The sequence below is a fragment of the Emys orbicularis genome, chromosome 5 (assembly GCF_028017835.1).
Source record: "Emys orbicularis isolate rEmyOrb1 chromosome 5, rEmyOrb1.hap1, whole genome shotgun sequence".
Taxonomy (NCBI): domain Eukaryota; kingdom Metazoa; phylum Chordata; order Testudines; family Emydidae; genus Emys; species Emys orbicularis.
The window spans coordinates 96,490,734-96,516,840 of record NC_088687.1 but is presented as its reverse complement, the minus strand read 5'-3'; the positions used below and the strand labels follow the sequence as shown (position 1 = coordinate 96,516,840).

General features: G+C 43.1%; 1 protein-coding gene across 2 annotated transcripts in view; it reads left to right on the top strand.

Annotated features, from left to right (window-relative positions):
- The window catches only part of GABRB1 (gamma-aminobutyric acid type A receptor subunit beta1), a 252,623-nt gene that overhangs the window by 201,539 nt on the left and 24,977 nt on the right, over nt 1–26,107 (top strand). For both annotated transcript variants that reach the window (XM_065404762.1, XM_065404761.1), the window contains exon 5: nt 10,791–10,873. In XM_065404762.1, the coding sequence (XP_065260834.1) occupies nt 10,791–10,873 (83 nt within the window). The remainder of the gene's footprint in view (nt 1–10,790; nt 10,874–26,107) is intronic.

Genomic DNA, 26,107 nt, shown 5'->3' with positions numbered 1-26,107 from the left:
TACAGAGTTATCTGGGATGAAAAATTCTGATTTGAAGTAGGCAGAGCATAGTCTTGAACCTTGGTGTCCCATATGCCCCAGTGAGTGCCCTAACCACCATGTCACATACACACCCTGCTGCTTCCTGAATCAAAAAGCTCAGGTTTTGGTTAAAAGATGGACTCTTTGCTGGCTTGCAGCCACAATACATAGGACGTGAAGATGGAGGCGAGCTGAGTAACTTAAGAGGGGGAGAGGGGGAAATGCTCTTGGGAGAGCTATTTTTGCTTTGTTGTTTCAGCTGCAGGTTTTAAAATCCAATTTGGACTGTCATGAGCTAGATGATGAGGCCTGGGCAGATTACTACTGGGATGTTTGATGAGAGGAGTGAGTTTTGAAGAAGGAGAGCGACTATCACCAACTGGCACAGGAGGGGGGAAACTGTTTAAGACACCATGGAAAAGGTGATGGAATTGTGCACTCAAGGAGAGAAGGGGGGTATCTAGGTGCACAAAGATAGAGCGTAAGATGAGCAAGAGGATACAGTAGGAGACAAATTTCTGGTGGCAGAAATTAGCAAAAAGCTTGATATTGAAGATGAGGTATTTATGAAGAAGGAGGCTGAAAGCCTCAAGGGGAGAAGAGACATGATCAGAGTCATTGGAGCTGAGTGTATGATGCAGGTGTTTGTTTTCCCTTTGTAAGGCCTCAGAAAGGTCTCCAGCATACACCTATTTGCAGACTTTTAATGTAGTTAAACTCAAACCTCTTCCCAGTAACACTGCAGCCACAGACACAAGTAAGAGTGGAAGTCTCCTATGATATCCGAGCAGTCACTAAACAAGTCCATCCATGATTCCTTCCAGTGAAATAGAAGATCAGGGCATGATCACTTTCTCCCAAGAGCTCAAGCAGTTACAATGGGGGGTTGAACTGCTAATACTGCACCTCCCTTCCCCAAGAATGAGTTTTCCCCAAGATTTCTCACTCCTAATGATGTTGGCCCAGGTCCTCTCAACTCAAAGATCTCCTGCACTTCCAGGGAGTGGCTGGCTGACAATGCAGGTTGGTCTATTGTCTGTTTTGTTATCCCTGGCCTCCATTTACTAGCTCCAGGACTTACCCTCAAATCCTCATATCACCACAAGACTGGGCTTCATGTGTCAGAGTATTTAATTAAATTCCATATGTAAGAGGGAATCAAGATTCTAAAACCAATTTCAGCTCCTCTGAATATAGAATTAGGAACTCCTGCAAGTATCTAATGAGTATTAATTAGAGATTGCAATGCACTTTGAAGATATAACAAAGTGCTAAAGAGAGGCTAAGTGTTATCTCAGATACAATACACACAAATTAACAATGTTCATTACTTTTATTTCCCTTTAACATTAACAGTATAAAACCCAAAGGGCACATTTGAAATCACTACCACAGACAAGTAAGCAGGTGGTGATCAAGGATAGATTTTAACTTTAGTTAAAAATGAGATCTCTATTAACACATATGTTAAACCTTTATGCTTAATCTGTCCCAGTTTGTATTCAGCTCACACACTCGGGTTTCCTTTCCCCGATCTGAAGAAGAGCTCTGTGAAGCTTGAAAGCTTGTCTCTTCCACAACAAAAGTTGGTCCAATAAAAGATATTACCTCACCTATCTTGTTTATCTCCAGTAATAGTCAGACTAGATATGGTCCTGAGCCAAAACCCTAGATCCAAAACAACCTCCTCCCTTCCTCCAACTATGCGAGGTACGGAACTCAATCCAAATGTTATGGCTTAAGACCATTCCAACATTTTTTGGTTTGCTAGCAATTCCAGAAAGACAGAAAGACAGACGCTAGCTAGCTTTCGGTAAAATGAAACATGTTTTGTTTTGATTGAGCATTTTTAATATTATTTTAACATTAAAAGAAACTTTAAAGTCAAAAGTGGTTTTGGTTCCTTTGATTTAAAACATTTCATTTTAAAAGTGTTGAAACAAAATGGTTTGATTCGGGGGGGTGGGAAAGTGGGTCTTTCCCCCTCAAAATGAACAATTCGGAAAAAATGTGAATTCACAAAATGTTCCCAATAGCACTGAATCTGCATTTTTTTCTGGGAAAGGTTTTGGTCAAAGAAGTTTCACCCAACTCTAAGTAAAGCTGGAGAGGGCCTGGTAAGGCCAAAGGGGAGGAACAAAATCTAACCTTTACCTCAATTGCCTAGCCCATTGCTGACCCTCGCCTTCCAAGCACACACCTGTAGATGACTTGCTAATGAGTGGCTTTTGTAAAGTTTAAAAAGAACTTAATCATTTATTTGTAAGTTAGACAGTTTCAGTTTGTTATTGGTAGTTCTCATTCAGCACTTTCCTGCAGATCACTAGCATGCAACTAATGGACCAATGTTAAGACTCAGGGCATGTCTACACTTGCCATTTAAAGTGGAAAAAGTCCCTATTTTGCACAAAAACCGTGGGAGCGTCTACACTTGCCAATGACTTTTTGCGGTGAAAGTCAGAAGTTTCACCGCAAAAAGAAAACCACCTCCACAAGAGGCGTACAGCTCTTACTGGTGATGCTTTTGCGGTGATGTGCAAGTGAAGACACGTTCTTCCTGTTTACAGAGCTTTTAGCCTCCGCAGGATATCCCACAGTGCCTACGTGACCACTCTGGCCAGCAGCTCTGCTGCTCTGATGCCAGGTAAACAGACATCCACCCCTCCCCTGTAAAGCCCCGGGAACTTTGAAACTCCCCTTCCTGTTTTCTTGGCAAGTGCTCACTTATCTGGCCAGGTGACCAAGATGCCCAACAATCACCCCACCCCCCTTCCCACAAGACCCATCATCAAAATGGAGAGAGCTGCACTGTGGGATAGCTGCCCTCAGTGCGCTGCTCCAATCGGCGATGGAAGTGCTGCAAATGTAAACACACTCTGATGCCTGTGGAAGTATATATTTGGGGTCGGGAAGGAATTTTCCTCCAGGGTAGATTGGCAGAGGCCCTGGAGGTTTTTCGCCTTCCTCCGCAGCATAGGGCAGGGGTCGCAGGCTGGAAGATTCTGTTGTGGGTGGGTCAGCTTTTGTGGCCTGCATCATGCGGGAGGTCAGACTAGATGACCATATTGGTCCCTTCTGACCTTAAAGTCTATGAGTCTACTACAGAAAGGGATCTGGGGGTCATAGTGGACCACAAGCTAAATATGAGTCAACAGTGTAAGACTGTTGCAAAAAAGCGAACATCATTCTGGGATGCATTAGCAAGAGTGTTGTAAGCAAGACATGAGAAGTAACTCTTCCGTTCTACTCCACGCTGATTTAGGCCTCAACTGGAGTATTGTGTCCAGTTCTGGGCACCATATTTCAGGGAAAATGTGGACAAACTGGAGAAAGTCCAGAGAAGAGCAACAAAAATGATTAAAGATCTAGAAAACATGACCTATGAGGGAAGATTGAAAAAAATGGTTTTGTTTAGTCTGGAGAAGAGAAGACAGAGGGGACATGATAATAGTTTTCAAGCACATAAAAGGTTGTTACAAAGAGGGGGGTGAGAAAAATTGTTCTTCTTAACCTCTGAGGATAGGAGAAGCAGTAATGGGCTTAAATTGCAGCAAGGGAGGTTTAGGTTGGACAATAGGAAAAACTTCCTAACTCTCAGGGTGGTTAAGCACTGGAATAAATTGGCTAGAGAGGTTGTGGAATCTCCATCATTGGAGATTTTTTAAGAGCAGGTTAGACAAGCACCTGTCAGGAATGGTCTAGATAATACTTAGTCCTGTCATCAGTGCAGGGGACTGGACTAGAGGACCTCTTGAGGTCCCTTCCAGTCCTATGATTCTAAAATTCTATGTTTCTTATAATAATTTTGCAACAAGTTGTCCTCCCGAAACCCAAGCATAAAACAGGTTGTCTTAGGCTTTGTCTTCACTACCCGCCGATCCGGCGGGTAGCAATCGGTTTATCGGGGATCGGCTTACCGCGTCTAGTGAAGACGCGGTAAAATCGATCCCTGATCGCTCTGCCGTCGACTCCGGAAATCCACCTCGGCAGGAGGCGGCAGCGGAGTCGGCGGCAGCGCGGCAGCGGTCGACTTTCCCGCGTCCTCACCGCTAGGTAAGCCGACCTAAAATACGCAACTTCAGCTACGGTATTCACGTAGCTGAAGTTGCGTATCTTAGGTCGGACCCCCGCTGTAGTGTAGACCTAGCCTTAGACTTACATTTTAAACAGAAAAATTGAGCAGCTATTTCCAGAGATGAATCCTGGGCCTGATTCTGATCTCACAGCAGTGTGATGGAGTTACTCCAAAGTCAATGTGTACAACTGATACAAGATCAGGAAGAGCAACTTTTCCCCCTGGTGTAAAAGTTCACTGTCAAACTGCAGTTCAGGCTGAGTTTTTACAGTTGCACAAGAGACTTTTAAAAAACAAAAATGCTAGTCTTCCCCAGTTCATACCCTTGTTCACATTTATAATTTATACTTTGTTGGCTGAAAGAGGCGGCAAGAACACATTAAAATTTTATTGCTTCTTCTCCAAGTGGGACAAGACTTTTCATGACAGGATTTGTATCATTTAGCTCTGAGTCCTCTCCATATTTAATCTTTCATGCTAGGTTAAATATTGCTTCTTTTTCCTCTATAGAGAACTCTAAAGAATAGACAACAGCTTTTTGGCAAAGCTGTTGTGGTGAAATGCTCTGACCAAGTATTAAGCAATAGCTATACTTCATGTTACTGCCTCTGTGTTTATTTTAACCCCAGTAGTCTATACTGCAATTAAACAGCCCTGCAGCCCAAGCCAGCTGGCACAGGCCAGCTGCGGGTTTTTAATTGCAGTGTAGACATATCCATAGTAAGAGAGAGTCCCAGAACTTGCCATCTAAATAGAAACAGCAGGCAAAGGGTGGAAGGGGAAACCAATCCAACTTTTACACACATGACTAGTTCCATTGAAGATAACAGGACTAGTCACATGTGTAAATGTTCACAGCACCTTACCACAATTCAGTATTGTCATGAGAGATGCCTGTTCAATGAGATTTTTAGGGATAATCTTCCTGCCTACAAAATTCTTGCAGCTTGTCTGAGAAATACAAAAATTACATAATTCTAATACAGTCTATTAAGTAGTACAATCTCCCTGGAGACAACTTGGGAAATTCTATGGAAAAATCAATTAAAACTGTATCACAATACATGTTGCTTCATGCAGAGAAATTCTGTATTATGGTAAAACTTAGAGTCTTTAGCTGAGATCCCAGTATGCTACGCATTGTACAAAACACATAAGAGACAGTCCCTTCCCTGAAGAGTTTGTCGTCTACAAACAACACAGACAAGAGGGGTGAGGAAACAGAAGAGGAAACAGGCACAGATAGGCGAAGGCACTTGACCAAAGTCATGCAGCAGGTCACTGACAGAGCTGTCAATGGAACCCAGGTCTCCAGACTCCCAGTCCAGTGCTATTAGAACACACAATCTCCCAAGAATGGTTGTACACAGAATCTCACATGCAGTATCTGATCCTTCTTCCACTGAAGTCAACGAGGCCAGTATCAGTCCCAAACTACATTTTTCACAAGTAATCACAAACTCTGTACCATAGCAGTTCCCACATATCAGCTACTTATAAGACAATTCATACTTGTCTGTAATGCTAGCAGCTGTTTCCTTTGGAGTTAAGAGAAAATCAGCTATATTTATATTGGTCTTGGGTTTCTTAAAACAAGTTTTTATCAAACCTAAGTATTGGGCCCAATTTGAGTTGACAATAAACTAAAACCCACAAAGCTCAGAGTATATTTTCTGTCCTACTAACTCAACTAGATGCCCATTGCAAGGATGAAATCTGAAAAAGGACGAAAAGGATACAAAAATTTCTGTATCATTGAATGCCTCAGTGTATACTGAATTAGCCATTTCCTGCCAGGGCTGGTATCACGGATGTCCCTGAGCAGGAACAATTGAAAGTCATTAACCTGAATAGCTTTCCATTCAAATGGGAGCACCTTTGAGCAATGGGACCGCTGCAGCCTACAAGAAAACCAATTCCACCCAGGTTGCCTGCCAGAGGCTGAAGCAGTGGAAAATTCCTAGCAAAAAAGATGAAACAACCCATTTTAAAAGTGCATTAAACTAAACGGGAAGAAGGCCCTCTTATTCTGGAATAAAAGTATCCAACATGGAGTTAATCAGAAACAAGTCCATGTGTATACAAGCCCTCCAAACTGACACTTAACACAGTCTCTGGGAGATTCAGAGAACACAAAAGGGACGTCTCTCTGAGCTGGGAAACATTTTGACTGCTGGATCCAAACAAGCCGAGGGGAGCTTGTTGCAGGAATCAGAGGGGGCTTCATGATCAGGAAGAGAAGACTGAGCCAGAGAAATGAGATCCAGAAGAGAGGACCTGGGACCCCTGAGGGCACTGACCAAAACCCATAGAATGTTCAAGAATGGTGAGGACTCAGAGAGGGAATTGCATACTGGCATTTCTGATTTTCCTAGATCTATGTATCGCCTGTGCTTTGTCTATGAGTAATGAATTATTGATTTAGAAATTCCTCTGCAAAGTGTGTGTCTTACTTCAACCGTCATGTTCCTGGAAGGGTTAAAATATAACAGTGGTTTCCAACTGGGGTTCGTGAACCCCTGGGGGTTCGCAAAATGTTACAGGGGGTTCTCGGGGAAAAATTCCCTAATGGCGGACAGAGCTGTCCCTAGGGACCCTGGGCAGCACGGGGCCAGCCGCCTGGAGCCCCTGGACTTCCAAGAGCTAAGCAGATCAAAGCAAGCATATCTATCACACTGAGGAGATTTAAACTTCAGGACTCCTTATAAGAAACAGAAAGGGAGGTGAATATTTTTTGCTGTTTTTAAAATTAAATAGGCAGCTTGTACTGTTTTTAAAATTATTATGAAGAACAAGTTTAAGCTTTGTTGTAACGTGCGCTGTTTACCTGGACTGCTCAAGACCTGAATGCTTGTGTAGGAGGAACTCTTTTGAGTTGGCTTCTTAAATACCTTCATGCTGTTTCACATCTGATACTCCTTGATGAAACATAGGAGCCTTGTCTTATAACAGGCTTATTCAAAGTGATACAAGCTACAAAAGTGAGATCTTGAAAGAGTGTTGCCGTTTTCATAATGTAATAAAAATACTGTAAATAATAATTAATAATAAATAGTGTGTAATAAGCATGTCATAAAAACAAATTTTATATTTCCAAGATCACTGCTTTTATAATTTATACGCAGGTAAAGGAGAAAATCCCTGGAAGTATTCCTTTTTAAGAGGGGGTTCACGAGACTTGACGTGCTAGTGAAAGGGGTTCACAGGCTGTTAAAGTTTGGGAACCACTGAAATATAAATCAGAGTACCCATGGGGGTGGAGCTCTGGTGACGGTGTATTGGAGGGTCACACTTAGAAGTGATACAGGACAAGGTCTGTGCCCAGAAGGTATGTCTGAGCGGCGAGAGGCTGGAGCCTGCCCAGAACCAGGGGAGTGTAGAAACACACAGATCCAGCACAAGGGTCCAAACACAGCTGCCTGGTGAGCAGCCACAAGGGGGAGCTCAGCCAGGATTGATCATTTTTTTGCCATTTTTTATTTTGTTTCTTTTTCCCTCTGATTCACTAACTGTTTTTCAACTTCTTAAAGTGGTTCATGAATCATTCGGCCTCAGTAGAAATGAATAATAATGAGCCCATTTACATTGTGTTCAGTATGCAACTAATTACCTGAAAATGACTGCCTGGTATTGCATCAAGGATTGTCTCATTAGCATTCAGTGCTGCTGTTATAGCGGAAAGGAGGAAAGAAAATAAGAGGAAAAAGGGGAGTAGAGAGCAGAAAACCATTTTTTTAGTGTGCTTTGGACTTCTCATCAACCCTTTCCCCCAAATACACCAAATGGTATGTATGACACCATGTCTTGAGGCATGATAGAGGTTACAGAATGAATGGTGTAGAGAAAGTAAGTCCAGTGCTGCTATTTACCCTCTCTCAAATTACAAGAGCAAGAGGAAATGCAATGAAAATTAAGGGCACCAAATTTAAATCCTACATGAGATATGCCATGGAGATAACTTGTGAGATTCACTGCCATAAGCTACCACTGAAATCAAGAATTTGGTTTATGCAGCCGAGGAAAGCTACCTATTAAGCACTCTCTTGCACGCTCCACTCAAATTCCAAATACAGTAGTAATATAGTGTCTTACCACAAAAACTGCAGGACATTGCTATTTCTTTATTTGTATTACAGTAGTGCTTAGAAGCCTCCATTAGGGATTGGGTCCCACTGTGTTAGGCACTGTACATGCATAAAGTGAAAAGATGGCCGCTGTCCAAAAGAGTTAATTCTACTTTACAGAGTAATTGAATAAAAAAGTTGCTCAGTGGAACATTTAAAACTAAGGCTTATAGAATAATTGACCAACCACCATGATTTCATTTTTACAGTGGATTAGTTGCAGCAACATAAAATCCTTGAAACTATGAAGTAAACTGGTATAAAAAAAATTACGACTATGTATAGGATGGGATTTTCAAAAGTGAGCACAAGCCCCATCGTCAGTCACAGGACATGTGCTCCCCTTGTCACTTAGGTGCTTTTGAAAATCCTACCTTATAATCATAAGAAAGCAAGCTGGCCACTATAGTGCTATGATCACTGCACCATCCAGGAAATCTTGTACTGATGTCTATGGGTTGTGCAATCTTTCTGAATCAATCTACTGCAAATGAGCTAAGTTAAGGCTGATTAACTGGGAACAAAAAAAATGCTGTTTGGAATCTTCATAAAAAAACTTTTAAGTGGACTAACACTAATATATGCAGTTGTGTATAGAATTAAGTAGGAAAGAATAAATGCCTTTTACTGTACATTCTCAATAAATCCTTTGGCATAAGGTTTCTCTGCCACAAGGACAATACAAACTAGCTCATATCTTCATTGAGGTCCTTGACCACCACAACAAACACAGCCCTATTAAAAGAAGCAATTCAGTTTAATATGCAAAATCATGTGGCTCTCAAAACCAGCCTTCCAGAAAGAATGCAGTTTGTTCAGAGCATATGTTTGCATTGTACCTGAAACAGATAATCTGAAATATTCCAATGTATTGTGATATGACTCACATAACAATGCTATCTTTAATTAGTCCTTAAGTATAGAGTTTAAAACCATATATATATATATATATATATATATATATATATATATATATATATATATATATATATAATTTTTATAACTAAGAAACTTTAAACACACTGTGGCACTAAGGTATGCAGCATATTTATAGTTGTAGCAGATTATTGCCCCAATTCTGGACAGTACTTAGATTGTTGCTTAACTTTCAGCATACCAGCAATAAATTTCTGTATGTCTTCCTAGGTACTCCTATGGCACTCATCACCACCGTATCTGAGTGCTTCAAAATTATTAATTAATCTTATCCTCACAATACCCATGTTAGGTAGGGAGCTATTATCCCCATTTTACAGAACTGACCATTGAGATATTAAGGTAAAATTTTCACAAGTACCTAAATCTCATTTTCAAAAGTGATTTAGGTATTTAGGAGCTTAAGTCTCATTGAATGTCAATAGGACTCAGGCTACTAATTCACATGGGGTAACATTTTCAAAAACACCAATTGACTTGCCCAAGGCCAGACAGGAAGTCTATGAGCAAGTTTAGGATTTCAACCCCAATTTCCTGGTTAAGCCCAGTGATTAATCCTGCCTCCCATTGACAATACTCCCATTGGCTTCATGTGCTGAAAATTAAGAATCTGCTTAAGTTCTCTGCAGAACTGGGATCTAACCAAAGTCCAGGAAGGAAGCTGGTTCCCCTACAATCATAAAAATACAGTGGTCCCTCATTTCACTGCTACCTTTTGCTATTTTCCCATTTCAGTTCTGCGCCAATTTCCTGTTTGGTAGTGCTTAGAAACATTTCTCCCCAGCTTAGAGATAAGAATTCATCCTTTCTGAACTACCAAACCATAAACGTGAAAAATGGTAAAGGCCTCCTAAATCATCCAGTACACATCCCTGTATATGCAGGATTGTTCCTTCCAGTGGAATCACTAGTGTTATGTCTAGTCTCATTTTCAATGCCACAATTGCTTCTCTAGGACTGCTTTAATTAGTAAGAAGGAGAATGTAGCCCATATTGTGGCTATTATCACAGAAAACAGTTGTTTGGAGGAGAACATGTTATCTTTATGTTACAGTACACCATTTTTGATAGCATAGCTCTATTTTGGGGAGGTCTAGTCTATTTATCACTGATAAATGATGGATTGATTTATGAAAGCATATGCTAGTTCACCATCTACTATTTAAAACTCTTCCTTCACTAATATTTAAAGCTTGGATGAAAATTATTATAGAAGTGTTAAATTTAAATGTACAATAATGGTAAGTAAAGATAGATCAGAAAGTTTTCATTTTAGGCAGCACTCAATACATAGGTTATAAAGAAAAATGTTTATAATATAAATTTGACTGCCAATCTTAAAATGAGACACCCAAGTAGAATTTTCACGAAAACATCAGAGCTTCTCTTATGTTTTGAGCTGCAGTTCTCAGTAGGAATTTTGCTATTGTATTTTAATATTCAATTGATTCTCTTTATGGAACATATGGTTACCAGACATACAGAATAGCGAATATTTAATTGTAAGACACAGAGAGCCTGGTGATGTAGCTAGCGGCTGTAAAAGAAGCTGCTCATTAAAACAGTAAAATATTTTGTCACAGATACCATACCCAGGGACTTTTTTCATGAACCCATCTTTTTTCTTCTTATAGGATTACAACTACAGCTGCTTGCATGATGGATCTACGCAGATACCCTCTGGATGAACAAAACTGCACACTAGAAATTGAAAGTTGTAAGTTGTGGGAGGGAGAGGGTTGACCACACTGCATCTTTGAATTGAAATTAATTTATTGGTTAAGTAAAGTCTATAGTTGGTCTAGAACAGAATTCACAGCCCTACTATATTCTTATCAGTTTGGTTTGTGTATAGAAACTATATAAATGCATTAATGAAATGAATTGCATAAGATGAACCACATTTAATTCACATTATTTTGCTGATCCAAGACTATCAAATTTCTGTGAAGGTCTCTTGCCTAAAGGAGGGAGTGCTGTGTAATGGTTAGATCAGAGCCCTGAGTCAGAGCTTTTGCCTTCTCCGTCACCTGCTCACCATAGTATCTTATCTTGGGAAAGTCACCTCACCTCAATTTATTCATCTAAAAAGTAACACTAATATTAAGCAAAGCACTTTTAGAACCTCAGATGAAAGACACTATAAAAATGAGGTCCTGGATCCGATATCATTAAAGCCAATGGGAGCTTCAAGCTCTGTAAGATTAAATTCTTCTTCCTCATATCTTAATATTTCTCTACAGATAGGAGAATCACAAAAAACTCTATGGTGAGATTTATGGAATGGTGCTTGTATACTTGCAATGTTATTAAAGTCAAAATGGAATCCATTGACTGCATAGAACACATTATCTCAATATATCTGATTTAAAACTACCAAAGCAGAATATCTCAAATAGGACGCTGCAGCAGTTTCTATGAAACAGTTCCAGTTATCACATTATAACTTTTTTAAATTAAGTGTAGCAGTGTGTTAACCTCTTACTGTAACTAGTATTTGTTTCTACTTTTTTGTGAAACTCCCAGTAAGTGTTGTAATACAGTACTGTAACTGGAAACTTCTTTCATAACCCGCAAAGCTGCACATAATGGTTGGTAGTTCTGCTACTTCAGACTTTGCAGTCCCAGCTCACCATCTTTCTGGCACAAAATGCCATAATGCTACTTGCTGCTGGGCTCATCTCCTGGTTTGCGATTAAAAAGCCCTGCAGTCGGTACATTTGGAGAACAATTCAACCCTGGACTCTCAATAAAGGGTCACCTTATCTGCAATAACTACTAGCACTGTGAGTTAATATAAATATATACGATACATAGTAATTAAATGAGCTCCCAAGTCCTCTTTGCTAGGGGAGCACTTGAATAACCAAGCCCAGTCATTAGCATTAATGACTAGAGCTGATCAACAAATATAAAAACTTGTTTGTAAACAGTCTAGGGAATTAGAAACCAGTTTGTGATTTGGTCTGTTCATACTTCTTCATTATTTACTGTTTGACAGCCTTCATACAACTGAAGCTTTGTTTAGTTTGAATGCTCATGACAGTGAATTTTAGTTATGTAGCTGAGATCTGTGTAATCAAGAAACAAAATATTAGAATAAGGTGATAAAGATTAATTCAAATCTAATCAGGAAACAGACAATACCATGTTACTTAAGCAACCAGTGACAAACCTTAACTAGAGAATGTCAAATAATCTACTGAACGCTTGCTATGGGGAACTCAGAGCTTCAGTGTGTTTATAATATTTGCTAAGCAGTTTCAAATTGACAAAATCTTTAAAAACTGATCTGTTGCAGAAAAAGGGCAAAATTGGCTGAATACATTGTTTTCAATCAGTAGGTAGACCAGCTCTACTAAAAATTAAGGGAGTGATTTTCAAAAGGCAAAACTGGCACTGCAAGACCTAACTCCTTCTGAAAGCCAATGTGTTCAGATACCACAGAGCTGTTTGTGCCTTTGAAAATCTCTCTCAGAAATGTCTGTCTAACATTATAATAGTTTCTCCTTGGTTTACTGTCTCAGATATACTAACCTTTTAATATAATGGATATGGTGTCTCTAAATAAATTTTAAGAACTCAAAATTATAGGCAGTGCACCTGAAAATACAGCTATATGTCAAAAAAATTTAAAAAAATTATGCCAAAAATTTGGCTCCATAATCCATGTTTTAATTTTGGCAATTAAATAAGCAGCCCGATTTTCAAAAGTTCTGAGCACTCAATTGCTCATATGAACTTCACTGGGAACTGCTGGCCTCCCTCACTTTTCAAAATCAGGGGCTAATAATCAGTCACTTTTTAAAATCTTAGAACAAAGATTTATCCTTTTCATAATCTTATTGCAGTGAAAGATCACTAAACAGTCCCAATGGGATTACATGGAAAGTCAGAGAAGAATTTGATTCTTGAATTTGAGGGTTGTTGGGAAATCAAACTTCAAACTGCATTAAGCAAGTTGAAATAGCCTGAGTACCAATGAACTGTAGCATTCACCACCATGTAGAAATCTCACACTACATGATTTATCAAGCCACCCATTCCAGACAACTGGAAAGTGTTTCTTCTCAATTTTCACCCTGTTCTACAGGCCTGGTCTACACTTTGAGTTTAATTCGAATTTAGCAGTGTTAAATCGAATTAACCCTGCACCCGTCCACACAACGAAGCCATTTATTTCGAAATAAAGGGCTCTTAAAATCGATTTCTGTACTCCTCCCCGACGAGCGGAGTAGCGCCAAAATCGATATTGTCATTTCGAATTAGGGTTAGTGTGGCCGCAATTCGATGGTATTGGCCTCCGGGAGCTATCCCACAGTGCACCATTGTGACCACTCTGGACAGCAATCTGAACTCGGATGCACTGGCCAGGTAGACAGGAAAAGCCCCGCGAACATTTGAATTTCATTTCCTGTTTGCCCAGCACAGGAGAGCATAGGTGACCACATAGGTGCTCATCAGCACAGATAACCATGCAGGCCAATAATCGAAAAAGAGCACCAGCATGGACCATACGGGAGGTACTGGATCTGATCGCTATATGCGGAGAGGATTCAGTGCTAGCAGAACTTCGTTCGAAAAGACGAAATGCCAAAACTTTTGAAAAAATCTCCAAGGGCATGATGGAGAGAGGCCATAATAGGGACTCAGAGCAGTGCCACGTGAAAGTCAAGGAGCTCAGACAAGCCTATCAGAAAACAAAGGAGGCAAACGGTCGCTCCGGGTCAGAGCCACAGACATGCTGCTTCTACGCTGAGCTGCATGCAATTCTGGGGGGGGGCCGCCACCACTACCCCACCTCTGACTGTGGATTCCGAGGCGGGGGTTATCTCATCTGCCACACCTGAGGATTCTCCGGATGGGGAAGAGGAGGAGCAGGAGGAGTAGGACGAGCTTGCAGAGAGCACACAGCACTCCATTCTCCCCAACAGCCAGGATTTTTTTCTCAGTCTGACTGAAGTACCCTCCCAAGACTCCCAAGCCAGTACCCAAGACCATGACCCCATGGAAGGGACCTCAGGTGAGTTTACCTTTTAAAATATAAAACATGGTTTAAAAGCAAGCGCTTTTTAATTATTAGTTTGCCCTGAGGACTTGGGATGCATTCGCGGCCAGTATAGCTACTGGAAAAGTCTGTTAACGTGTCTGGGGATGGAGCGGAAATCCTGCAGGGACATCTCCATGAAGCTCTCCTGGAGGTACTCCAAAAGCTTTTGCAGAAGGTTTCTGGGCAGTGCAGCCTTATTCCGTCCTCCATGGTAGGATACTTGACCACGCCATGCTTGCAGCAAGTAATCTGGTATCATTGCATGACAAAGCCTGGCAGCGTATGGTCCCGGTGTTTGCTGGCATTCAAGTAACATCCGTTCTTTATCTCACTGTGTAATCCTCAGGAGAGTGATATCACTCATGGTAACCTGATTGAAATACAGGAATTTAATTAAGGGGACAGAGGTGGCCCTTCCTACTGTGCTGTTTGCCTGTGGCTGAAAAGAAATCCTTCCCTGTAGTAAGCCAAGCGCGGGGGCGGGGGGGGCGAATTGGCGCTGAGCTTTTCGCCTTTGGCTAGCAGGGATCTTCCCTGATACCAGCCACACGGTGGGGGGAGGGGTACAGCGATCATCCCAGATAATTCATGGCGGGTGAACAGTTATTTTCCCCAACAGTTATTTTCTGGTCCGGGAAGTAATTCCCTTGCTGCAGCCGTTTAAACAGAGTAGTGTTCCTGAAGACACGAGCGTCATGAAACCTTCCTGGCCAGCCCACGTTGATGTTGGTGAAACGTCCCTTGTGATCCACAAGTGCTTGCAGCACCATTGAAAAGTACCCCTTGCGGTTTATGTACTGGGTACCCTGGTGCTCCGGTGCCACGATAGGGATATGGGTTCCATCTATCGCCCCACCACAGTTAGGGAATCCCATTGCAGCAAAGCCATCCACTATGACCTGCACATTTCCCAGAGTCACTACCTTTCGTAGCAGCAGCTCAGTGATTGCTTTGGCTACTTGCATCACAGCAGCCCCCACAGTAGATTTGCCCACTCCAAATTGATTCCCGACTGACCGGTAGCTGTCTGGCGTTGCAAGCTTCCACAGAGCTATCGCCACTCGCTTCTCAACTGTGAGGGCTGCTCTCATCTTGGTATTCTGGCGCTTCAGGGCAGGGGAAAGCAAGTCACAAAGTTCCATGAAAGTGCCCTTACGTATGCGAAAGTTTCGCAGCCACTGGGAATCGTCCCACACCTGCAACACTATGCGGTCCCACCAGTCTGTGCTTGTTTCCCGGGCCCAGAATCGGCCTTCCACGGCTATAACCTGCCCCATTAACAGCATGATCTCCAAAGCACTGGGGCCCGCGGTTTGATAGAATTCCATGTCCATGTCCTCATCGCTCTCACCGCTGCGCTGCCGTAGCCTACTCCTCGCCACTTGGTTTTGCAGGTTCTGGTTCAGCATAAACTGTACAATAATGCGCAAGGCGTTTACAATGTTCATGACTGCTGTCTTGAGCTGAGCGGGCTCCATGCTTGCCGTGGTATGGCGTCTGCACTGTTCACCCAGGAAAAAGACGTGAAACGGTTGTCTGCCATTGCTTCCCTGGAGAGGGCGGAGGATGTACCCAGAACCACCCGCGACAATGTTTTTGGCCCCATCAGGCATTGGGATCTCAACCCAGAATTCCAATGAGCGGAGGAGACTGCAGGAACTATGGGATAGCTATGGGATAGCTACCCACAGTGCAACGCTCCGGAAATCGACGCTAGCCCCGGTACATGGACGCACACCGCCGAGTTAATGTGCTTAGTGTGGCCACATACATTCGACTTTATACAATCTGTTTCCAAAATTTGAATTATATAAATTCGGATTAATCCCGTAGTGTAGACATACCCACAGTTGCAAGAATTAATACACTTGGGACAGAGTTCAGGGGCAACATGGATCGTGGAAATCCTCACTGAATAGCCATCACCACCCACTTTGGGATGACAAGCTCCCGATTGTCATTATCTTTCTTCTTTTGCTACTTCTTCAGTGGGAGCAGAGTTAGGCTAATGCTGATTGCTTTTGAAAATCCCTTAACTTCTTAAGTATCTCTCACCCAGCCTCACCATCCTGAGAGTTATCATCATCCCTGATGCTATTGATATATCAGTGTATCCTCCACACATGTAGGATAGACATGAAAACCAGGTAATTGAATGAAAGAAATGCAGATAGCAATATCCCCACTCAGCACTAGAATGAACCACCAAGCCTACAGCACTCAGTAGCATGTAATTCAAAGAGACTTAATGATCCAGCTCCTCAGCTGATGTAAATTGGCATAGCCCCATTTAAAATCAGAAGAGCTCACTTAATTTACACCATCTGATAATCTGCCTTGTGTTCTTTATTCACCCATTTTAGCATGTTCTCTAAGTGTTGGGCCACCACTGGGCACTAGGTCTCAAACACCCCCTTAGGCTGACCAAACAGGAGATAGGGTAAAAGTCATTTTGGAAACAGGATGAAATATTAAGAGAAGTTTAGGACAGCCTGTGCACTGCTATTTACGTGACTGAGAATCTAAATTATCCTGCAGCATCCAAAATTAAACAGGAAACTTGCATGACAATTAAAAATGTAAAGAACATGATGAGGGATGCAAGATAAACACGTTTAAAGTCTAAATGAGTGCTATGTCTTTAGAGAACCATATTCTAAATTTAGAGGGCTTTTTTTTCCAGGAGCAACAGCTACACTGATCTAAATTCACTCCTAGATGAAACAAGGTGTGGGAGAGTTCACATACAAATGCAGTTATATAAATATATAGTATGAGCTAACGATTGCAAACAAAAGCCTTAGAGACTGCTTTACTAATGGCAGGGTATCAGATCACTATTTCAGATTAGCACTAAAAATAGCATCTGATCCTCACACATGCTATTCACAGATGTTAAATGCCAACAAAGAGAAGGAAATTGAACTTTGTGAATGATTCATGATTTTTTTTTTTTTTTTACATGCTCATCTAGTCCCATGATCGGGGAAATTAGTGCTGCTGGATAGCTCCTTAAACAACACTGATTTTGCAGAACTCAGCTGACTGCTAAGAGAAGATGGATGTTTTAGAGTTATATTCACAGAAGCATCTCACACTGCATCCTGTCACCTCCACATTTTGTTAGTTTTGTCTTACACCTGGATTAATAATTTATATATTAACTGTGGGTCAGATTGTGACTGGGCGCTGCACATGGGAGTGCACCAGCGGGGAGGATGCTGGAGCAATCCTTTCCCTCCCTTCCCGATGTGAAATAGCTACAGCTGCAGCCCATGGTTTCCTGAGTACAGACACCCAAAGGGTGGGAGTAAAGAGATTGACCATCCCTCATGTAATCTCTCAGCCCACTGGTCAGCTGAACTAGCTGAGAGCAAAACAGGACAAATGCTTCACCCTCCTAAGGGTCCCCTGTGTGCCCAGGAGTTCTGGGAGGCATTTTGCCCCCCCCACCCCCCGGGTTCAATGCTTCCTAGTGCATTCACTGGGGCAATGCAACTTTGCACCAGCCCCAATTCAGACCTGTATTTTAACCCCACAATCTAGCCCTACCTAGGGAAACTGAAGGTACGTGGATTACTTTCATGCCATTTCAGCAGTGATCTTCCTCCCAATTTAGAAGCCCCCATAGGAATTAGGCTGCACAACAGACAACATATTCCTAAACTATCCATAGAAGAGACAAATATATCACAGGGTGTCTATATAAACAGGGCCAGTGAGTCATTCTGTCTCACAGAGGGGTTGGGAGAATTAGCGAATTACAATGCTCTGAAGATGTAAATTGCTATATAAAGGCTGAGAATTCACACTTTCGTTATTTACTATTTAGTAAATGCAATATGTTATGGAAAACTGTTACAACAGCCGCACTGGATAGGAACAGAAGTTGACTATGGACCTATTATCTGGAAGAGAAATAGAATTAGCCAGCAGATTATTTTGGTATTTTTATTAAGCTTTTCAAAGTCGGCTTTTTTAAAATTTTCTTACTTGTATCTGTACAGGCCACTATTTCTATTACTCCATAATCTGCACAGCTACCAAACAGAGAAATGTGCCTGTTTAGGCACAGAAAAGATGATTAATTTATGCATGTTTCTGTATTCCAGAATTATATGATCTTTACTCAATTTGTTCACTAAATCCTGAATTTTTAAAGGGAGAAAGCTGCTCTGAGATGTCATCATGCCTCAGAGAGTGACAGCCACCATCTTGGCTGACACACAAGAGATTAACACACTGCCAACATAAATGATGACTTAACTCTGCTAGCCAGTGCATAAGGGAGGGCAAGACTAAGACAGATATACCAATGCCCTACTTCTTCCACTCTCTTTGGGGTTTTCTGTCATGGCAAGAGCTTAAGGACCAAATTTCTGCCAGCCTGTGTAACACACACACCTCCTGAGTGCGATGTTCTGTCCTGGCGGGCGCGGAGAGAGAGAGAGAGAGAGAGAGAGAGAGAGAGAGAGAGAGAGAGAGAGAGAGAGAGAGAGAGAGAGAGAGAGAGAGAGAGAGGTCTGCTCTACAGCCTTAGCTAACAGCCAGTTGGTTTTTAGCTCATACAGTAGAGGCTCATGCACTGAGGTCCCAGGTTCGATCCCACCTGCCAACAACTGGGGTCTGTCGGTATTTGCACTCAGCAAAGTAAACAGTGGGGAAAGGGCTCTGCTTCATTTGTATGTCCTACTATACTGCAGCAACACGGCTGAAACATGGTTCATTATTGCAAGACAGACAGGAGTAAACTGTGTGTCTACTCTGCAGAATTATGGACTTGATGCAGAAAATTTGGGGTAAGGTTCTATAGTCTGTGTTATGCAGCAGGTCTGAACTGATGATCAGAATGGTCCCTTTGGACCTTAAAAATCTGTGACAAATTTAAGGCTGCAGCATAGTTCAAGAATGCAATTAAAATATGGTTTAGACTCTTCTACATGACACTGAATTATGTTTTAACCAAGTCAGGAGCTTTCTTTTTGTAACCATAATCAATGTGGTAGGATTGAGCAGACCCAATGAAAACTATTCCCGAAACCAAATTAGAAAGGGGTGGGAGGAATGGAGAGTAGTGTTTTATTAAGCCAGCTACAGCATGAGAAAAGGCATCCCCCGTTGAGAAAACAGTCTGTTATTCTCCATTGTTTCTGTGTCTATTTCTGTACAAAGTAGAGACAACCATAACACTAAATACATGTAATGCTTGAATGAAACAGCAACCAATTTCAAGTAATATTAGAGTGAATCAATAAGATATTCCACTGGACTCTATAGGTGGTTTGTTGTCAGGAAAGAACTGTGTTCGTACCTAAACTTTCATTATCTTTTCTGTTGGCGCAGAGTGTTGTGACAGAATGAGATTTGAACAGATTTATCACAGCTCCACACTTGAGACAAGATTGCATTGATCTGGAATAGGATTGCATTTGAACTACGTGGGTGTCAGGAACCTATGCTTCAGAGTAAAAGGTTTTCTTATTAGAGCTGAAAAACTGTCTTAAATTCAAGCCTTCCTAGATAGGGGGACCTGCTTGTCAGCAGACACAAGAAATTTAGTACTTAAGTGCCTGACGCACCAATCACATCTAGTAGGGTGAACACCCATCCCAAATTGGGCAGGACAGTCCTGAAATGCAGAGTTCAAGACCCAGTCGTGGGCTGAATGACTCCAGGACAGCATGTGTCCTGGATTCACTGTGGTGCCGCTCTGCAGCTGCCTGAAGCTCAGGGGTGGTGCCAGCCTCTTCCCAGTGGGGGTGGGATGTGAGGTGGGCCTTAGACCCCCTTGCCACAAGGCCCCGCACCCTGCTCCTCCTCTCCTCTGGCTAGACCAGGAGGCAGGCAGTAGTAAGAGCCGCCCAGGGAGTCCAGGCCGCTGTGCGGAGCTCCAGACCCTCCACTTGCCCTGGGCAGTGCACCCCGGGGTTGGGGACACAGGCTGAGGGCTGCTGTCAGGCACCCCAGCCCTGCACCTAGGGCAGGTCAAGAGTCTAGGGCTCCCCACTGGGCCTGGGCTCACTGGGCAACTCTTACCATGGCCCCGCTCCAACTTCCAGCCTGGCCAGGGGGTGGGGCCACAGAAGAGGGCAGGGCTTGGGGTTGCCAACTTTCTAATATCAGAAAACCAAACACAGCCGATATGCATTACTTTGCATTTATCAACACTGAATTTCATCTGTCATTTTGTTGCCCAGTCACCCAGTTTCATGAGATCCTTTTGTAGCTCTTCACAGTCTGCCTGGGACATAATTATCTTGAGTAGTTTTGTATCATCTGCAAATTTTGCCACCTCACAGTTTACCCCTTTTTCCAGATCATTTATGAATATGTTGAATAGGACTGGTCCCAGTACAAACCCCTGGGGGACACCACTATTAACCTCTCTCCATTCTGAAAACTGACCATTTATTCTACCCTTTGTTTCCTATCTTTTAACCAGAGGACCTTCCCTCTTATCCCATTTTGCTTAAGAGCCTTTGGTAAGGGACCTTGTCAAAGGCCTTCTGAAAATCTAAGTGCACTATATCCACTGGATCCCCCTTGTCCACATGCTTGTTGACCCCCTCAAAGGAACACTAGATGGGGAGGGCTCTGAGTTACTATAGAGAATTCTTTCTCAGGTGTCTGGCTGGTGGGTTTTGCCCGCATGCTCAGGGTTTAACTGATCACCATATTTGGAGTCAGGAAGGAATTTTCCCCCAGTCAGATTGGCAGAGACCCAGGGGTTTTTCTCCTTCCTCAGCAGCATGAGGCGCAGGTCACTTGCAAGTTTAAACTAGTGTAAATGGTGAATTCTCTATAACTTGAAGTCTTTAAACAATGATTTGAGGACTTCAATAACTCAGCCAGAAGTTAGGGGTCTATGACAGGAGTGGGTGGTCAATGTACAGGAGGTCAGACTAGATAATCATGATGGTCCCTTCTGGCCTTTAAGTCTATGAGTCTCCTCTCTCCACTTTTGTTACATCATGTCTAATTTACTTTGTATGCTCGTTGGAGCAGCAATCAAGTTTTCTGTTTCTGGAGGTGCCTAGCTCACCCTTAGGTGCTGATAAAAACTGATAGAAGAAATAATTGAAATAACCATTGTGTCTACCCTTCATTTCCGCAAGTAATTTGTAACAAAGCTAGGGGGTTCAGCGGGAAAGCACTGGAGACTGAGACAGACTCTTGCCCCCAATGTGGTCTCTATGCACTGCTCTAGCAGTGCAAGGGACTGTTAATCTGTCCTAACCAGACAGTTGAGGATTTCTCTGGGCGGCATAGTTGCTGTAACCACAGCATAGGGAGCATGTTGGGAATGCATCCCAGGGAAGGGGTCTGGCCATTTTGCTGCAATGTTCCAGTGTTCCCTGGTTGGCTAATGGCCCCTTGGGACCAGGGCCGGCTCCAGGGTTTTGGCCGCCCCAAGCAGCCAAAAAAAAAAAAAAAAAAAAAAAAGCCGCGATCGCGATCTGCGGCGGCAATTCTGCGGGAGGTCCTTCGCTCCCAGGCGGAGTGAGGGATCATCCGCTGAATTGCCACCGAATACCTGGATGTGCCGCCCCTCTCCAGAGCGGCCGCCCCAAGCACCTGCTTGACAAGCTGGTGCCTGGAGCCGGCCCTGCTTGGGACCCATTACCACTCACTAGCATAAGTTAGAGCAGTCCCGAGGCTACTCTAATTTACACTGGCCTGCACTGTCTCTTGATGGCCCCAGCGGCAACAAAAGCTGGCACAGAAAGCTTTCCATACCAGCTCAGTCAGGCCCAAGAATTAGGATGTTATGTTATGTCATAAGGCTAATGCTAGGTTGAGAGGAAAAATGCAGCCTGTTACTCAGAACTGAAGTTCTGGTGGAGGGAGGGAGGTATGGACTTGAACAAGAGATAAATTGTTCCCCTCGCACAAGGGATTAAAGACTAATTGGAAATGTATTCTAACTCATTGCACAAGTCCTTTTGTGAATCTTGAGAAACTGGTCCAGATTCTGCTCTTAAATTAGCTTAAGGGATTCCCATTGAATTCATTTGGAGAGATACATATGCACCTGAGATCAAAATCCTGCCCAATATTTTTCAGACTGCATTATCTCCAGATGGCATTCTAAGGGTGTTTAAATTGTTGTAGTTCCACTGCTCATTAGGTACCAAAATGATAGCCGACTATTAAATCATTGTGAGCTATAGAGTTTTGCCAGACATACCTAAGTGCCTCAAGCATTCTCACATTATACAAGTTCTAACATTCACATCCACAAACAAGCCCTACACATTGATGTCACCAGAACTCAGGATTGCTGCTATGTTGCAATAGCTCTTGGCAACTTTTTAGTTGAAAAGGGAAATATTAAATCTCTTTAGTTAGACAGAGGCAGTCAAAATAAGCTCTGAACCTTGTCATTTCACATTTTGGAAGATCAGGCACGCACTGTTTTGAGTTAATACAATCGTTGTGGTATTTTATGGCTTTTAGCGCAGTTTATGCATTTACTGGTTTTCTGCCAAGGTGTGAACAGCTGCTTAAAATGTAGATAATCAAAACCCAGGATGAATTTAAAGATTCATATGTCTATTGATTCGGTTCAGGTTGTGACAGCCGAGTCCAACCCCAAATATACCTCGAGCCATCTAGTTCCCTCATATTCCTGTCTAAAAATAGGTATGACCTTCTCTGCTACCAAAAGGACAAGCCTTCCCCTAAATCCTATTGTTATCTGCAGAGAACTCTCCCTAAGAAAATTCAATGTTATTCAAAATATCCCCTTCCTTCCACTCCCAGCCACACACAGGATCACTTTCTGGACTCGAATTCAAGTTTTAGTGCCAAAGGATCTCACATTCCATTGAAAACCCCATGCAACAGGGATATTAATTCAAACATTTCACATGCTTCCACATGGGCAGGTTTCATGTTAGTCAGGCTAGGGGCATAGGGTGGAATTTGTGCAGAGTTTAAGGATCAGTAAGGAAATCTGGCCCAAGTCCTGCAGCTGTTGGAGCTTCTTTGTGTGGAATTCCTGCCCTTCTGTTGGCCTTACAGTCCACCCACTACTCCGATATCTGGTAGTGTAACCCACAGGTAAGCAAGGTCCCCATCTATTCTGACCCACAGAAAATATGAGTTATTACAGCCCGCCGCTAAGGAGCTTTAGCTCAAGCTGTAGAAGCTCATGCTTTTAGCTCTGAAGGTCCCCAGTTCAATCCCATGTTGACAGCCAAGATGGCCACAGTAGCTTGACCAGCTTGGTGGACATGATACCAGTAGTCCCCCGCTCTCTCCCAATGTATGGCCACACTCTGCTCCTGACTTCAATGGGGATAGAAGCCAATGTTTGAAAGTTAACGCTGCTCTGAACAACATCAGTCTCTCTAATTGTAATCACTATTATAGGCTGTACAGTAGTGACACGTGTACAAGGGTTAACCGGGGCTCGACCCTCTCCGGGGCGGTGAGGAGCCACACTGGCTCACTACATACAGTTATCGTTCAGGGGAATTAGTCTGTCCGCAGGGGTCTCCCTCGGCAGCACTTGTGGTAACTGAAATAAAAACGGTAAGCCCAGGCCCCGAGTCAGGGCAGGCAACAATGAGTCACGGGCTCAGGCCCTCAGGCAGGGCTGAGCAGGAGCACTACAAATAGTGTCAAGCCCAGGCCCTAGGTCAGGGCGGGGCAATGCAGAGTCAGAGCTCAGGTAGGGCTGAGCAACAATAGTACAAACAGTAGGGAGCCCAGGCCCTGGGTCAGGGCGGGGCAACAATGGGTCAGGACTCAGGCCCTCAGGCGGGGCTGAGCAATAGCAATAGGCCCAAGCCTCCTCAGGCCTGGGAGAGGGGGAGACTGCCACCCACGAGTTGGGTGGCAGGGGGGACACAGGCCCTCCCACTCCACTGCGTCCCAGCCCAGGGCCCTAGCAGCGGCAGAAGACTCGCTGCATAGTCAGTGGGGATCCTGGCCGCAACACATTGACATGGGCTCTGGCAGTGCTGCAGCCAGACTAGGGTCGGCTGCCCCCGGGCTACTTCCAGAGTCCCCCTCAGGTAGTACCTGAGTCAGGGTGTTGTCCTCTGGGGGGTCCAGCACCATAGGTTCCTCTGGGTAGTGGGCGAGTGGCAGGCCCGGCAACTCCTCTGGGTAGCGAGCGCAGGGTAGGTCCGGCAACTCCTCCGGGTAGCGAGTGCAGGGCAGGCCCGGACAGTCCTGGCGGCCGCCTTGGGCCGCGGAGTTTTCCCAGTCACGAGCTAGGCTGGAGGCGTCTGGCCCCTCTGGCGGTGCGGGCCTTACTGAGCTCTGAGGGCAAGCCTTTATACTTCCGGGTCGCCGCCTGACCCTCTGAGCTCCCGAGCTCCGCCCACTCTGGCCTCCGGATGGGCTCTTCCCTCTCCAGGGCGGCGGGGAGCCACACCTCCTCACTACACACCTATTAGGCTAGTAAGGCCTAAAACTTTCCATTATAACCCTCTCCTTTCATTGGCTTCTCATTTTGACTTTTCAGTGTGAAATTTTCCTTCAGGTTGAGTTACTAGATAGTATGTTGTGTTCTAAAGAAATCATGACACCTCAACTTCCTGCTCCCCAGTTCTCCCCTTTACATTTGACCATGTCCCTTTAAAAAAATTAATCACATGTGCATTGTCATATACACATTGTTCATGCAGAGAGACCACTGGCAACATGAGCAGCCGAGTGTACCCAGAACTTCCACTCATCACCTCTAAACTCAGCCTCATTTTGCTGGTATTTGGACACATTTCCTCTAAACCACTGCAATGGAGAATAGGACTTTTAATTTTTCTCTACTATAATTTTGCAAAATTTCCCCCACCATTGCTAGCACCAGCTCCGCTCCCCACAATTAGCAAAGTTGAGAACCTGCTGTAGATGGGCCGCCAACATTTCATGCACTGTAATCATTAGCCTGGCTCTGAACTGGGCTAGATGAAAAAGGTGTTTAAAATGGTGGTGGCTCATCTACACAAGGTCTCCCCCATGAAACTGAGGTCAGAACTGAATTCTGATTTATCCTATTATAACAATAGATGTGATTTGGATCTGGATTTTAATCAGGATCTGATCTTCCCTAATTTTCGGGTCTGGTGCTCTGAATAGGCTTTTCTTTGCTCCTAGTAATTGTAAAAGTGCTTGATTAATCTTTAACCGTGGTCACAAAGATCAACTAGATGGGAAAAAAAGCATTTGAAAACAAAGGTCAAATAGATATATATTGGAATGTGTGGTCATTGCATCAACACTGAAGTTTTCATGTTATTTTTATTAATTCTTTGTTATAGGTCACCCTTGGGTTAGTAGGACATAGGACAAGTATCAACCTAAAGGATAACCTTTTGGTCAAATATAAACATCTGTATTAGGATTAAAATGAAACTGTCTTCTCTATCATGATCATGGTAACACGAACACTACATGAAAATAGGTTATGCAGATGTATTTTATATTATGACATGACTAAACAACATGCAGTGTTGTGCATTGGTTCATAGATTGGATCAATCACCAATCAATCCTGGTCCCACTGAAATCAAAACTCTATTGTCTTAAACGGAACCCAGTTTTGGCCCTAAATACCATAGAACACAGCACAGGTGGACCTGTATTCCTAATGTCTGCATCATAAAGAATAAAAACAGTCACATCTAAATTTGGAGGAATCTGCCTGGGAACAAAATGGGTGTGCTTAGAAGTAGATCTTAAGCAGTCAGAAGAAATGAATGCTCAAAGGCAAGATGTGTTTACAATATGAGTAGACAAAACTATGTACCATGCAATATTGACTGGACTACATTAAATGAATGCTAAGCAGCCATACATCTGTAGCCAATGTTGACCTAATGTGCTTATAAATAGGTTTGGTTTAGTTTTGTTTTTAAATTTCTAAAGCATCTGAAGTTGGAAAAACTT